Source organism: Chanodichthys erythropterus, chromosome 12 (assembly GCF_024489055.1).
Source record: "Chanodichthys erythropterus isolate Z2021 chromosome 12, ASM2448905v1, whole genome shotgun sequence".
Classification (NCBI taxonomy): Eukaryota; Metazoa; Chordata; class Actinopteri; order Cypriniformes; family Xenocyprididae; genus Chanodichthys; species Chanodichthys erythropterus.
Genome location: NC_090232.1, coordinates 13324861 through 13342040, shown reverse-complemented (window position 1 = coordinate 13342040; position 17180 = coordinate 13324861). Strand labels below are relative to the sequence as shown.

The 17180-nt window shown below is 35.8% G+C and overlaps 1 protein-coding gene across 3 annotated transcripts; it reads right to left on the bottom strand.

The window, feature by feature from the left end:
* Nucleotides 1-2475: 2475 nt before the first annotated feature.
* On the bottom strand, nucleotides 2476-16391 carry noctb (nocturnin b). Of its 3 annotated transcripts, XM_067405331.1 has the most exons (4): nucleotides 8969-9170; nucleotides 7816-7894; nucleotides 7425-7700; nucleotides 2476-3600 (listed from the first exon to the last, which is right to left on the bottom strand). In XM_067405331.1, the coding sequence occupies exons 3-4, from the start codon at nucleotides 7690-7692 to the stop codon at nucleotides 2741-2743; spliced, it is 1128 nt and encodes a 375-aa protein (XP_067261432.1). In that variant the 5' UTR covers nucleotides 7693-7700; nucleotides 7816-7894; nucleotides 8969-9170; the 3' UTR covers nucleotides 2476-2740. The 3 variants fall into 3 exon arrangements, with proteins under 3 accessions (XP_067261432.1, XP_067261431.1, XP_067261430.1); XM_067405330.1 differs by lacking the exons at nucleotides 7816-7894; nucleotides 8969-9170 and adding an exon at nucleotides 16230-16391; XM_067405329.1 differs by lacking the exon at nucleotides 7816-7894 and having other exon boundaries at nucleotides 8969-9169.
* Nucleotides 16392-17180: the final 789 nt, after the last annotated feature.

Sequence of the window (17180 nt, the reverse complement as noted above, 5' to 3'; positions counted from 1 at the left end):
CAATCGCATCCGAATGTTGGAAATAGAGAAAATGTGGCTTTAAGAGACCAACATCTTACTTTAATCATAAACTAGAGAATATTTACAACTAGGAAGAACTACATGTAATATATTTAGAACAGAATTAGGAAGCTATATGTTTGGTACCGAAAAGACAAATTAGGCCCCAACTGCACTTATATGAGGCACAAATGGAGTTACATTTCATTTCGTGCACTTTCTTTTTCATTTTGCATACCAGCAACAGGGATTTCAATGGAAATCTACAATCATTAAGTCACTGTGCTACATTCCAAAGCAAGAGGTTGTATTTCTTGGCTCTGTGCGTGCAGTTATAAATTCAGTCACTAGGGGGTAGTGTGCTTTCTCTATATTTTCCACACATTTGCTGGGCGACCAGGTTCCACTCGCAGGCTATACCGGAATCTCTCAAAGCCTGTCAGTGTCAAGCTATCCTGGTCACGTTACAGGGTTATTATAGAGTGATATATATACATACACTTTTTATATAAAACAATTGTGTATTAAACAACGACAAAAAATAACTAAAACGTTCAAAATGGAAAATAGATTCAAAATATTAATAACTAAAAGAGTATCTAAATAATACTAAAGTAACATTTAGTTTTAACCTTACATCAAAAATATAAAATATCTACATAAGGGTTAGGGGGCACCAAAATCTCTTTAGTCTACATATCTATGTAGTAAAATGGGCTAGTGGTTTTGCACATTGCGCTCACAAACATTATGGAAGGGATTGAGTTGCATGCTCTTCCTGCAGCAGTGCCTTTTAAAGGTGCAAAAATTTAATAATGCATGACTCTATTAAATGAGGAGCTTATGTGACTGTACTAATAGTTTAACTGTCTGCAATTGATCTTGTTGAAACTAGCTGAGAAATTACCATTTTAAGGATGTTACACAAAGGAAATGTTTCATTAATTAGTAAGACTTCTCTCACTTGTGCATGAGTGTGAATGATACACAATGTTTTTACTAAAGCAAGTTTATGCAGCATTTGACACCTTCCCAAACGTGCTTTATTAACAGTCTGAGAAAAAAAAAAAAAAAAACACCACAATGCAATAGTTTTATTTGTGTAAATGGTCATGTTATTACCACTAATAAGAGCAAAAAAAAAAAAAAACTTATTAAGTCACATATTAAGAAATAAAAATAACATTTTGCTTTTAAACCTACAATCTCAAGTCGGTAGCGTACAAGAGTCTAAAAGAATAAGGGTACATTCACACAACCGATGTATGTACTAATAACAGAAACATTGCTTTTTCATGTACAGATAAAAACGTTTTCAAAACGGTTCCTGTTCACATGGATCCACGAAAATGATTAAAAACGGTGCATTATGCTGCCAGGCCAGTAGTTGGCGATGCCACTTTGTAAAGAAAAACTACACGCCTTTAGACTGAACGCGTAATACGAACGTGCATGATGTCAGTTTTCACAAATTTGTATTTTTTTTGTAGTTTATACAGTGACGGTATCGTTTTCAAAAACTTGCACTTTGAATCCTGTTTTCAGGCCTTTGTCACCATTTACTCACCCTTATGTATTTCCAAACCTGTATTTCTTTCTTTTCTGTGGAATACAAAAGGAGATATTTCACTTAATGTCCAAGCTGCTTAATGTGCTTAATTTCACTTAATATCCAATTAAAAGTGGACATCAATTTACGGCACCATAAAAGTAGTCTAGTATGATATTTCAAGCCTTCAGAAGCCATACTAAAGATATTTAAAGGGATAATTCACTCAAAAATGAAAAATAATGTTTTACTCACCCTCAAGCCATTAAACGTGTATATGTCTATCTTCTTTCAGACGAACACAATCAGAGATGTATTTAAAAATACCCGGCTCTTCCAAGCTATATAATATTAGTAAAAATAAATGTATCCATCCATCGTACAAGTACTTCACATGGCTCCAGGGGGTTAATAAAGGCCTTCTGAAGCAAAGTGATTTTTTTTTTAAGAAAAATATCCATATTTAACACTTTTTAATCTAAAATAACTAGCTTCCAGCAGACGACCGTACACATATTGCGCAAGCAGACTTGCACCACAAGAGTAACCCCTGACGCGATGTACGACGTAGATCTAAACAAATAGGGCTGTGTGACAAACTCAAGCTCTTCTTTTCTTATATCGAAATCCTCCGACATTTCTCTTTACAAAAGATCGTTTTAAACCTCTAATTCGTAACCGGTGTTTTGTTTTGCTCTATCCTCTACGCTCCCTGTTTATCATTGCGTCGGGTCAGGAGTTACTTTTCATTTTTGGGTGAACTAACCCTTTAAGTTCTTTCTTCAACACCTTTCCCCCATCATAGCTCTTAAATATCAAACAATGCATTTCACCAATAACATTTGCAGTCACTAATGTCTAACCACTTTTGAATGCATGTTTGATTTTAAAAAGCAACAATGGAATAGATTGGACAAAATGACTACTTTTATGATGAAGTCTTTGCTTTATGATTTTATTGTGCTGTATTATCTTAGCAAGTGAAAACAAATCTCCTTTAATGTTCCACAGTACAAAGGAAATACATGGATTGACGTTTAGTGAATTATTTATTTATTTGTATGAACTATCCCTTTCAGGATGTACTGGCTGAAGTGTTAATTATTCATGAACAACAATTAAAATATGTAGAAATGCTGTGCCAGCACACGTCTCGACTTGTAGTAAATATCTTGTGAAATGAGTCTGTAATTACTGGGAAACAAGCGTTGGATCCTTGAAGCTGAAGTCACAGACGAGAGAGAGGTGATCTGAAGGGTAATTATAGGAAGGCAGCCTATTGGGTCCAATTTGTTCGGCTGTAGGAAAGTCCAGAACCGCATTAACATCAAACGCTCTGTGTGAATACCACACGTAGTCCAGTGTGTGGCAGCTCTCGCCACTGGGCCGGATCTTCCACGTTGTGTAAGGTGGCTCGGTTTTCCCGTCCGTACTCAAATGCTTATACGCACTGTCCAGTCCCAGACTAGATGTTGCAAAATTCCTATAGACATGTTCTGCTGGCTCTGCATTAAAATCACCACATACTATCAGAGGAACGTTGGCATCTGCTTTTTCTTCCGCCTCTATTCTCTGTGCAACGTTCCGCAGGTTGCGCAGGAGATCCGAACCCTGTGCGCTGCGTAGGACCTCCCAACCGCTCCGTGCTTTTAGATGCGTTACCGCGACACAGAAGGCCCGACCTGTTGCTCGGCAGCGCAGAGCGGCGATGATTGCCACCTGATTGGTCTTCAACATCATGGCGGACAGTCGAAGATGTGTTGTGTTTAGTGACTGGAAGCGTTTGTGATTGAAGAACAGAGCACAGCCATCAGGGCCGTTGTTGTTCTCCACATCCAGACATGGAGACCACGGTTTGGGGCAGAAGCTGCTCTGGTAGCCCAAACTTGCCAGGATGGGCTGAAACATGTCAAAGTAGTGATCGACTTCCTGTAGGCATAGGATGTCAGGTCTGTAGGTTAGGATCTCCTCCAGGATCAAATACTTCCTTTCAGCCCAGTTCAGAGCATCCATGGGGCACTGCACAAAACTGTCCATGCCTTCACCTAATGCTGCAACAGGACAGAGAGAAGTTGGATTGTTTTTTAAAAAAAAAAATAATAATCTCTGTAAATCATCCCAGTTAGACCTTTATAAAGTAAAGATTTTTACATTTTCTCAATAAAATGTGACATTGTGGCAGTGTAATTTAAGTAACACTGAGATACTTTTATAGTTTTATTAATATATTGAGTTGGTTTTTATTTTTAGATTTTCTATTTAAGTTAAAGTTTTAGTAATGTTGTCATTATTATTATTATTAAATATACCGGGGGTCTTTATCGATACAGGACTTTATTCACTATCCTCCCCCACATTCATTTTTTAAAGTTAGACATATACCTTCTTAGTATTTCTCAATTCATTCATTATAAACAATATAACAAAAAAAAAAAAGTAAAATTATAAAAGAATTCCTGTTTTCTAATACATTTTTTGTAAAAAGTTTAAAGGGTCATTATGACACGGGGTTTGTAATAGTTTACACAACACCATTTTCAACAAAAAATGGAAAACGTTTTATGCATTTTGGCTGTTCATTTACACAACAATGACATTTTGGGGGCTTAAAAATGCAAACTTTTGTTTTTGAAAACGATAGCGCTATTGTCTCTACAGTAAATTTGTGAGTGATGTCATGTGCATATGTATAATATTCAGTCTATAGGCACGTAGTTTCTTTTTACAAAGGGACATCGTCAACTACTGGCCTGGCAGCATAATACAGCGTTTTTAGCCATTTTCGCAGATGTGTGTGAATGGGAATTGTTTTGACAACGTTGTCGTTTGTACAAGAAAAACGCAAAGGAAAAATGTTTCTGTTTTTAGTACATCGATGTCATGTAAACATACCTTAAGTATATTTTTTTCCCCGCAGCAATAATTGAATCTCTGATAACTCAAAAAGTGTAATTCACTTTTATTCCTCAAGGTGGCAATGTCAGAAACGCAATGATGATGTGATGTTTCACTCATAATTATAGCAGGCATAAAACAAAAGAATATACAAGTATTATCGGCAAAACTTATAATAGCTTAGCAATTCACTGCAGAGCAAGAATACTGTACACAATCAAATATTTGTGTCATTGTATCTGGTGAAGAAGCTGTAAGCGATCAAAATATTGATTTAGAAGATGTTGAAAACGCTAGTTTTGAGAATATGGTTTAGATCGTGAATAAGAACCAGATGCTCAACCAAATTTCTAATTTCTGTCCGAGTTCCAATAGGTAACAAAATAGGATACATTTTATTCTTTTGTAATTGTTATTAAAGGTGCCCTAGAATTTTTTTTTAAAAGATGTAATATAAGTCTAAGGTGTCTCCTGAATGTGTCTGAAGTTTCAGCTCAAAATACCCCATAGATTTTTTTTTATTCATTTTTTTAACTGCCTATTTTAAGGAATATTTAGAAACAAGCCGATTTCAGGTTGCGGCCCCTTTAAATCGCGTGGTCTCCGCCCCCTCCCGAGCTCTCGACTCTATCACAGCATAAACAAAGTTTGCACATCTAATATAACACTCAAAATGGATCTTTACAAAGTGTTCGTCATGCATACTGAATGCATGCGTCGGATTGTGTGAGTATTGTATTTATCTGGGTGTTTACATTTGATATTGAATGAGTTTGAGGCTATGCTCTGTGGCTAACTGGCTAACACTACACTGTTGGAGAGATTTATAAAGAATGAAGTTGTGTTTATGCATCATACAGACTGCAAGTGTTTAATAATGAAAATAACGACGGCTCTTGTCTCAGTGAATACAGTAAGAAACGATGTTAACTTTAACCACATTTAACAGTACATTAGCAACATGCTAACGAAACATTTAGAAAGACAGTTTACAAATATCACTAAAAATATCATGTAATCATGGATCATGTCAGTTATTATTGCTCCATCTGCCATTTTTCGCTGTTTTCCTTGCTTGCTTACTTAGTCTGATTATTCAGCTGTGCAGATCCAGACGTTCTGCCCTTGTGTAATACTAACTGCCCTTGTGTTATACCTCAATCATGGGCTGGCATATGCAAATATTGGGGGCGTATACCCCGGCTGTTAAGTAACAGTCTGTGTTATGTTGAGATTCGCCTGTTTTCCGGAGGTCTTTTAAACAAATGAGATTTATATAAGAAGGAGGAAACAATGGAGTTTGAAACTCACTTTATGTCTTTTCCATGTACTGAACTCTTGTTATTTAACTATGCCAATATAAATTCAATTTTTAATTCTAGGGCACCCTTAAAACATCAGGAGAGTTTTATACTATTGCGGCAGTTAGAGAGCCATCCGTGCTAAATATAGATTGGCAAAACAATCATTGTTACAATCAAAGTTTAACTATTTTAGTGCATCAAGTTAAACTATACAAGGGTTAGGGTTAGGTTGCTAGTTGAGTAGTTAAACTTAGTTAAGTTTTATTTTATTTTATTCAACATATAACTAACAAAATATATTTTTTAATGGTTTTAGTTAACTATAATAACCCTACCTTGTGGTCTTTATCCATTCAAAACTCACCACCACGATGCTAGTGTTGCTATGCATTGCTTAGGTTTCCTGAGGGGTTTTAACCATAAGTTCCTATGAGGTTGCTTGGTGGTTACTGTTATAATTGTTTGTTAGTAATTATATTTCATTATTACTATTTGCCCATTTTATTCCTGAATCCTGAAACTTTCAGGTCAGTCAGATTTAGTAAAGAAATTACTTTTATTTAGCAAGGATGCATTAAATTAATCAAGTGACAGTAAAGACTTCTATATTGTTACAAAAATATATATATATATATTAAATAAATAATAAAAATAAATTCTATTGAAATAAATTCTATTCATCAAATAATCCTGAAAAAATATCACAATTTCCACAAAAATATTTAGCAGCACAACAGTTGTCAACATTGATATTAAAGCAACACCATGGAACTTTTGGCGCTCTAGCAGTTAATAAACAAAACTGCATGCATCTTGCGGAAGAGTAGCCAGAGCTACTTCTCTCCGTTTATGTATATCAGGGGTGTCTAGTCCTGCTTCTGGAGGGCCACTGTCCTGGGCAGAGTTTCCCAAAAGCATCGTAAGCTTAAGCTGAAACCAATGGAGCTACGATCAACTTAGGCTTACGATGCTTTTGGGAAACGCTACCCTGGAAAGTTTAGCTCCAACCCCAATTAAACACACCTGAACCAGCTAATCAAGGTTTTTAGGCATACAGGAAACTTCCAGGCAGGTGTGTTGTGGTAAGTTAGAGCTAAACTCTGCAGGACAGTGGCCCACCAGAACCGAGTTTGGACACCCCTGATGTATATGATGAGTCACTGGGCTACTCCGCAGCGGTGCCAACCCGACCGGTCTAAAATAGTCCGAATATAAACACTTATTATGTGTACCGTAGTGATTCAGGATAAGACAAAAACATGTTTTGGAAAATGGATTCATGATGTACTTGCTCATTATAGAAATTTTGTAAAATTTGAACAAACAAAAAAAACTTACATGCAGCTTTAATAAAAAAAATATTTCTTGAGCAGCAAATCAGCATATTAGAATGATATCTGAAGGATCATGTGACTGAAGAGAGTAATGATGCTGAAAATTCAGCTTTGCCACCACAGGAATAAATTACATTTGAAAATATATTCAAATAGAAAAGGTTTTTTTTCATTGTAATAGTTTTACAAAATAGGTTTCATGATTTATTTATTGATCAAATAAATGCAGACTCTTGCATATCCCTAAACTTTTGAACGGTAGTGTATATTATGTTAAACACAAGTAATATGTTATTCAGTGTCCCCTCTTTATGAAGATGAATATAGGGTTTAGGTTTATACCTTGTGCTAGTACATTCCACTGCATAACTCTGATCATCTGTCTGGAGTCTCCATGCCCCGTCTGAACGAAAGCTCTCTGCAGTTGGGCTGGCCGGTTTCTCAGAACCTCTCTACATTCCTGCAACAGCTCCAAAGGGTCCGCCGAGCCTTGATCCAGATCCAGATCCAGATCGTTACCCGGAGTGTATGTGGAGTCACACGGGCAAGGAAGAGGAGGTCTACTGACAGTCTTAGCCAGGACACTGTAGAGACTGGAGCTGCTGCCCATGGAACATGCTAAGAGAAACAAAACAGCCATCACATAAGGATCGTTTCAGGAATTTTATCACCAGCCCTATAGAACAACACCTGGTTGCGGTGTTGCTGCAAACAGCTGTCAGTGTGAACACACCTTAACACTGAGCAGATGTGCTGAACTAAATCAGGCTTTGCCATCTATTTCCACTTTAATTCACTCCATCTTGTATCTTCTTCAAACAGGACAAGCAAACACATAGTTAATCCATTTATACTGAGCGCAGCAAGTAGCACCGGTTGTTAAACACACCCAGAACTGAGAGGCGTTCATGCATGTAATAGCTCCATTGATCTCCAAGTCTCAGTAACATGCAAGTTCACAGGTGTAGACTTTTTCAATTCAAAGGAATGGCCTGGTTGGCTACACAAGAGCTTTATGTTGGTCTATAGGTCCCTGGTAATCCATCTTGGCCTTAATCAACTAAACATGCCTTGATTAACACCTGGTTAGCTTTTAACTCAATTGCCTCTGAGACCACTGGGGCTTTTTGATGCTCACTGTTGTTAAAAAAAATAAATTAATAATATATATATATATATATATATTTTTTTTTTTTTTTTTTTTCATTCAAACCAGTAATTTTTTTGTGCTGACACTTTAGCAGTGCAAATGTTCCATCTGTTACTGATGCAATTGCAGAAATGAGCTACTATATGAATTCTGAAGCATGTGACACTAATGGCTGCTGAGAATTCAACTTTGCCATCACAGGAATAAATTACATTTTAAAATGATTTCTCAATATTACTGTAATTTTGATCAAATAAATGAGACCTCTTTCAAAAACATTTTAAAATCTTACATATCCCAAACTTTTGAACGATAATTTATTTAAAAAAAAAGGAATATTCATTGCTATATATGTAAAACCATTATAATCAGGATAAAGTGACCAGATGAGATTTCGAGTTCAATGTAATAGGTATACTATATTTACATACAAGTACCATGGTATTGTTATCTGATGCCATCAATGCACTATAGTATATTTTTTGCTAAACACAGAGCACCACATAAAATAGACTGTTGTGTTCATTTTCTTTTTTAAGTTTAAAAACAACATTTGCGTTTTGTCTCAAAACTGTCCACTGATAAGTTCACCTCAAGTCCTCCAAACACGCATTCGAGTTATTATACAAAATCATTAGTGTTAAATCCAAGTGGCATAGAACAGCAGAAATTAAGTAACCATTAAAAATAACATTTTTAATAGAACTAAAGGAGTTACATGAATTGTTTATCTTACCAACCACCTCCATGATGTAACGATTGGATTTTGAGTGTCCTACAGCTGAGCATGTGTTTGAGTGGTGATGTTGTGTGAGCGATGTTCAGCAGAAATGCACCACTGGCTCTGTGTGTTAAACTGCTTCTGACAGAATGAGATTACAGACTTGAGACGTCAGGAGACCATATGGACGTGCACACGCACACTCTGAGTACACAGGTCAACAGGATGTTCCAGGCTACATAATGCAACCATGTCACCACATGAGCATAAAGCATGTTACATTATACCCAAAATACTGACGAAACACTCTGTTGGCCAACAAATGAACCACACCAATTTTTTTTTTTTTTTTTTTTTTGCAGAAGTGTGATAAAATAACATGGTGTAATTTTTTCAAAGTCTCCATGAAATCAAAATAGACAATTCTTGCTTTTATGGAATATTGCAGTATTTATTATAAATGATTTATCGGTGCACATCATAATTTTTTAAAGGTCCCGTTCTTCGTGATCCCATGTTTCAAACTTTAGTTAGTGTGTAATGTTGTTGTTAGAGTATAAATAAAATCTGTAAAATTTTAAAGCCCAAAGTTCAATGCCAAGCGAGATATTTTATTAAACAGAAGTCGCCTACATCGAACGGCCAGTTTGGACTACATCCCTCTACATCCTTCTTTAATGACGTCACTAAAACAGTTTTTGACTAACCTCCGCCCACAGGAATACACAAAAAAGGGGGCGTGGTCTTGTTGCGCTCCCACGGAGAAGAGCAAGAGTTGCGTTTGTAGAGTGTTTGTCGCCATGTCGTCAAAATGGTGTTATTTTCATCCCGCAGTCCAATCACCTTTGTTTGGCCTTCCCAGGGACGCTGTACTTAGAGATCTATGGTTACAATTTATGTTTAACTCGGTTCCCGAAAATTATAATTGTGGTTTCCTTACTGCAATAGTTAATAGTTGGACTGCAGTGCACATAATGGCCACAAGAGGGGACTATGTTTATGTATATGGCTGCTTTCCGTATGAGTGAGTGCAAACGTTGTACATTTTCTGTCGCTGCTTGTGGAGATTAAAGAGTTCAGTATCTCGGGAATTATTGTCTTTTGTGTTCATTCGGCACAACACCACAATAGTCCACATGTAAAACTATGTGCAGCACACGTTATGGTAAGAGGCATGACCTTTCCAAGCAAGGAGCGCTAAGCTGCTGTCGAATCACAACACAGGAACCGCTGGCACAATCAGAACTCGTTACGTATTTCTGAAGGAGGGACATCATAGAACAAGGAAGTCATCAGCCCGTTTTTATGACAGTGGAAACAGCTGTATACAGATAAGTAAATTATGTGAAAAATACTGTGTTTTTTTACACGCGAAACATGAACATGTTATATTGCACACTATAAACACAATCAAAGCTTCAAAAAACCACGAAAAACGGGACTTTTAAAATTCAATTGGCCTTGTAATAACTTCCCCTCCCTCTTGTAACAACATCTCTTCTCTGATGATGTGTTTACAGGACAACCTGTCACTCACACAAGATCACAGCAATAGAAAAAGATAATGATTCAATCAATTTCTGATGGACAAAATCAAGTCCTGCTCTACATTTCTTGTTTGAGAACCTGTTTCACTCAAATATATGTCATAATATATTTGAAAGGACTATCGCAACTTCCTTTTCGAGCAAATTTAAATCATAAATGTCACTCAGGAAGCTAGGCAAGGTTACAACATAAGTGGTTTGTACATTCATAGCAACAGTCATTTACTTTTTGGCACACTTTTGATATTACAAAAATCAGCATGTGATCATGAAATGCTTCAAAACACAACCTCTATTTTACCATCCTATTTTTTTTAACTATATCTTACATTATAGAGTTACTAAAAAGGATAATATTAAATCTCTAACAAACAGTATCATGGTTAAGTATACCGTTTAAAAGTTTGGGGTCAGTAAGATTGAAAAGAAATACATTTTTAAAGAGATTACGTTAATACTTTTACTCAAAAATATTAAGCAGCACAACTTTTAAATATTGATAATAATAAGAAATGTTTCATGAGCACCAAATCGACTGGATTAATTACTAATAAAAATCCAGCTTTGCAATCACAGGAATAAAATATATTTTTACATATATTCAAATTGTAAAATTTTAAATTGTAAAAATATTTTACAATATCACTGTTTTGACTGTATTTTTGATCAAATAAATGCAGCCTTGCTGAACATAAAAGATTTATTTAAAAAAAAAAACATTAAATACTGCAACCGACTCTAAACTGTTGTTTGTTTGTTTATTGTACGTTTTTTTAATGGCATTATAATAGAAATCATTTCAACTTGACAGAAGATAGAAAATCTGAAATACATTCGGGTGATACATTCCGAAATATTCCATGTTTCTGAATAAAAGAACATGTTTCTGAATAAAAGCGTTTTCTAGCAGTATGATAAAAAAAATACAGTCAAAGGAACTTGACACGAGAGACATATAAAGGATGAATTTCATCTATCGAAAGTGTAAGTCTTGAGTGGCCCAGTCGGCACTTGGTGAAGACGACTTGAAGTTATGGAAGACGCTTCTTTTTATACTAGAGTTTATCTCTGATTTTCATTTTTATATCCGTCCCATTCCTTCTGCTGCTTGTTAGTGATGTATAAGCTAATTAATGGTCTGAAGTCAGAAGGTGGTATTTGACAGTCAGATATTTCCAGGTCAAGTGCATCCCTGGCAGCAGTGTCCGCTCTCTCATTACCAGTCAGTCCAATGTGACTTGGAACCCAGCAAAAGATAAAGTTTTCCTTCTTTAAAAGATCTAATTTAGTTAAAATTTTGACAATTATGGGGTGGACAGTCTTTTAAGGATTCAAGTTCTTGAAGACAAGACCTTGAGTCAGAGGCAATTAAAAAGTTTCGTTCTTGACCCTTCTCAATATTTTCCAGAATCAGGAGTAATGCTCGAGCCTCAGCTGTGAAGATAGAGCCTTGGTACGGAATTTAAATGCCATGTTGTTTATCTCCTATCACTGCTGCTCCCTAAACTTTGGAATGATAGTTTAAGTGTTCTGGTTTCCATGGAAAAACTAGAAATATAAAAAGGGATTTTAAAATTGTGATTTACAGGCCTGGAAAGTTAATAATTAATATTAATTAGTTAATTAATATTTAAAGGTGCCCTAGAGGTGCCTTTTCAAAAGATGTAATATAAGTCGAAGGTGTCCCCTGAACGTGTCTGTGAAGTTTCTGCTCAAAATACCCCATAGATTTTTTTTAATTAATATTTTTAACTGCCTATTTTGAGCCATTATTACATATGCACCGATTAAGCGTGCGGCCCCTTTAAATCTCCCGCTCCCCGCCCCCGCGAGCTCTCAACTGCTTTAAACAGCAAACAAAAAGTTCACACAGCTAATATAACCCTCAAAATGGATCTTTACAAAGTGTTCATCATGCATACATCGATTCCTGTGAGTATAGTATTTATTTGGATGTTTACATTTGATTCTGAATGAGTTTGATAGTGCTCCGTGGCTAACGGCTAATGCTACACTGTTGGAGAGATTTATGAAGAATGAAGTTGTGTTTATGAATTATACAGACTGCAAGTGTTTAAAAATGAAAATAGCGACGGCTCTTGTCTCCGTGAATACAGTAAGAAATGATGGTAACTTTAACCACATTTAACAGTACATTAGCAACATGTTAACGAAACATTTAGAAAGACAATTTACAAATATCACTAAAAATTTGTAAATTTTTCATTTTATGGCACATCACTTCTCAGTAATTACAAATAATTGGAAATTACAAAAATTCACTGGTTGAAAGGTGCATTGCCATGGAAATACCATAGTATATGAATACAAAATGAATTCAGTATATCATACCATAACACTGCAATTTGACACCATCACTCTACTGCCACAGTACATTTTGGAAGGGAATGTAACATGTAAGGGAGTATCATATCTTTCAGGATAATACTGTGCTAATATAACTCAGTGTCACTAAACTTGAAGTTTAAGGTCTAAGGTCATGATTAAGAGTCACAGATCAAAAATAGCATCATCAACACAAACAGAATGAGGGGAAGCACAGCAACACCATTATTAGAGGTGCAGGCGAGGGGCAGATCAAAATGACTCCACTATAAGGGGGTCAACATGGTACTCTAAAAACAAGATCCTTCATATGGGCTGTTGGGCGTGTTGTAACAAATGAAGATATTGGATCTTATCTCATTCTAGCTTCATTCATGAGATTAATCAGATCTCCTGCAGTTTTACTCCTAGTTAACCTGCTTATCTGTGCCATAAAGGAAGCTGTTACTTGTGAGTGACAACTGAAACAGACATGGAAAATTACATAAGATATAATGAATTTTGTGTGCCAGAGTACATAAAAGGCTTGTTAAAACTTGGCCACATCATGCATTTTCACTGATTTGATAGCTATTCAATCATATAAAGACCATGGCTGCATCCAAACATGCATAATGTAGTATATATTGTCTATATAGTAGTCGAAAAACATTCTGTGAAAAGAGTTGTATGTCTGAATTTATAGTATTCATAAAACAGCATGCAAAAAGTACCTGGATGACCTCAGGCTATATTTCAAAGTGCGCATCTGATGGATACTTTACTATTCTATGAGGCCACGGGAGAGGAGTTGTGAACGACAGTGAAGCAATACAACTGACGCTAGCAGGTCACATGACAATGACAACATGACGAATGTAGTACGTCTGGATTAGATTTATACTACATACATTCATACTATAATAGATCATAGTGTAAATGGAATGTGTCAACTCAATTGGCTAGCAATCCGATGACTCAAGGCACATAAAGTGACCAAGTGTAAATACCCTCTAAAGTTGTTATGATCTAAATCAGTGTGTATTATTGCTTTCATACAGCATATGTATAAACAATTATCAAGTAGGCTGAAATTATGTTTCAGATCAAATTTGGACTGTTCGTTTGTATATATATTTTTCCATTAAAGGAACTAGTTTAGAAAAAAATAAAATAAATCAAGCGTTTTGTGTCTGCGTCTGCCAGGGTAACATGATTTCAGTAAAAAAAGGCTCCGTTCCATAATAAGTGTATCGAAATTTCAATGGTTCACCACTGGGGGGCGTGACTTTGGCAATTTGATACACGCTCCGAACCACTGATTTGAAACAACAGATTCGTAAAGCTTTGAAGCTTCATGAAGCAGTGTTTTGAAATCGCCCATCACAAGATATTGTTGAATAAAGTCGTTATTTAGTTTTTTTGGTGCACAAAAAGTATTCTCGTTTCTTCATAACATTAAGGTTGAACCACTGTAGTCACAGTAACTGTTTTAAATGTGTCTTTAGTAGCTTTCTGGGCATCTGAAAGTGTTAACTGTCTTGTTGTCAATGGAGGCCTCACTGAGCCATTGGATTTTATCAAAAATATCTTAATTTTTGTTCCGAAGATGAACAAAGGTCTTACAGATGTGGAACGACATGAGGGTGAGTAATTAATGACAGAATTTTCATTTTTGGGCCCTTTAAGGCCCATTCACAGCCACAGCAAGGACGATAACTATAACAATTTAGTCTAAACATTTTTCATAATATATTCTATGTTCCGCAGAAAAAGTAAATCATTGAAGATTGAAACGCCATGAGGATAAGTAAATAATGACAGAATTTTCATTTCTTCATTTCATTTTTGGGTGAACTATCCCTTTAATAATGAAAAGCGGGGTTACATTGTTACGCCAGTAGATGGCAACATCTCTATCAAGAGCGAGTCATTGAATCATTAATGCAAATGATTTGTTAAAAAGCGATTAATTGGGGAACGAAACACCATTACTGTGTTGCAAGGAAATGCTTAAAGGGTTAGTTCACCCAAAAATGAAAATTCTGTCATTTATTACTCACCCTCATGCCGTTCCACATCCGTAAGACCTTCGATAATCTTCGGAACGCAAATTAAGATATTTTAGTTTAAATCTGATGGCTTCGTGAGGCCTCCATAGGGAGCAATGACATTTCCTCTCTCAAGATCCATAAAGGTACTAAAAACATATTTAAATCGGTTCATGTGAGTACAGTGGTTCAATATTAATACTATAAAGCGTCAAGAATATTTTTGGTGTGCCAAAAAACAAAACAAAATAACAACTTATTTAGTGATGGCCGATTACAAAAAACTGCTTCAAGAAGCATTGGAGCACAAATGAATCAGCGTATCGAATCATGATTCGGATCGCGTGTCAAACTGCTGAAATCACGTGACTTTGGCGCTCCGAAAAGCAGATTCGATACACTGATTCATTTGTGCTCCGATGCTTCCTGAAGCAGTGTTTTGAAATCGGCCATCTCTAAGTCGTTATTTATTTATTATTTGGCGCACCAAAAATATTCTCCTCGCTTTATAATATTAATATTGAACCACTGTAGGCCTACAACTGATTTCAATATGTTTTAGTACCTTATGGATCTTGATAGAGGAAATGTCGTTGCTCACTATGCTGGCCTCACTGAGCCATCGGATTTCAAATAAAATATCTTAATTTGTGTTACGAAGATTAACGACATGAGGGTAAGTAATAAATGACAGAATTGCCATTTTTGGGTGAACTTACCCTTTAACATTGTTTGGAGCTGCCAATATTGTGTCTAAATGTAAGTTACTCAATATTACATTCATTGAACTGTTTTTATAAATCAATATCACTCACGCAGTAGTGATGTTGTGATTACGAGCGATCTGATATTTGCTACGACATCACTGCTATAATGTATATATCTATATATATATAATATATTGTATGATAATGTGTAATTGTCCATAATAATGATTAACGGCATAGTTAAAAAATAATATCGAAGCATAACTAATTGTATCATTTGATTATTCGTAGTTGGCTCGAGTTTAAATTGATGTATTGTCTCTTGAATACAGCGTTATGGTTTTGCGTTTTGTGAATGATATGTTTATCGACAAAACTCAAGTGGACTGAAGGCATTGGAGTACCTTTCTTAAACAGAGACTATCACGCGAGCTAGTGGAGGACATGCAGCACTTATACATGATTTGTGATTTCTGAACTTCTCCTAGGTTACAATTAATTACATAGTTCGGAGAACAGTCTGAATCTATAATATGCGCTGCACAGATGAAACTGAAACACACAAATTCAGAGAAGACATCAAGGACGACAGACAGCGCATACATTAAAGGTAAAGTGGCTATGCATAGTCGATTTTGTTACTCACCAGATTGGCTTCAAATACTGAATATTCCTCGTTTATTGTGTGTATCGATGCGATCTGAGTCCGTTTACGTTTATTGTGTGTATCGATGCGATCTGTGTCCGTTAAGAAACATAAGTGACCCCCTCAAGCATACACGCGCTACTAAAAACAGCTGTAAACCAAAGCAAGGTCATAGGACTGGTGGTGATTCTTGATCAACGGAGTTACACTGCCCTCTACTGGGTTGAGGCGGCATTGCACATAAACATAAAGGATTCCTCCTCAAGGTGGCGCCTGCATTCATCTGGAGTTTTTTTTTTGTAGTCTTCTAGCACAATTATGTGGCCAAAAGTATTGGAAGTAACATACATTTTGTTTTGGAAAGCTTGTTGCTTCAGTATTTTTTTCTGTGTGTTTCTATGATATACTGAAGAACAACTATACGCATTTCATAAGTTTTAAAGGCATTTATTTGCAAAATCTTTCAATATATGCAAAGAGTAAATATTTACATATTGACCTAAATATTGACCCTTCTTCATAACCTTTGCAATTCGCTCTGGCATGCTGGATATCCAATTCTGGGCCAAACCTTGACCACTGACAATCCATTCTTGACTTATTAGAGCTTGGAGTTGATCACAATCTGTGGGCTTCCGCTTGTCCACTCACCTTTTGAGGATTGAGCACAGGTTCTCTATGGGGTTAAGATCCTGGGAGTTACCTGGCCACAAATCCAAAATTTCAGCGTAATGATCTTAGAGCCATTTTCATTGTTAAACACAAACTGTATGCATCCAAGCAGCATACAAAGAAAGATAAATATACTAAAAATAACTAAAGAATATTCAAATGAATTAGAATCTTTTTGGCTTTAATTTTTTTTTACGTTTTAACAAATTCCTAGTAAATCAATGTTTCATATGCGTATTGATTAAATCACTATCTGTGTTCCATACATTTTATTTAACA

What these genes read in the sequence shown, in the direction of transcription:
- noctb (XM_067405329.1), bottom strand. An exon ending in GTGGAATGTACTAGCACAAG is followed by an intron (nt 3,601 to 7,424) that starts GTATAAACCTAA and finishes GTCCTGTTGCAG; the next exon opens with CATTAGGTGAAGGCATGGAC.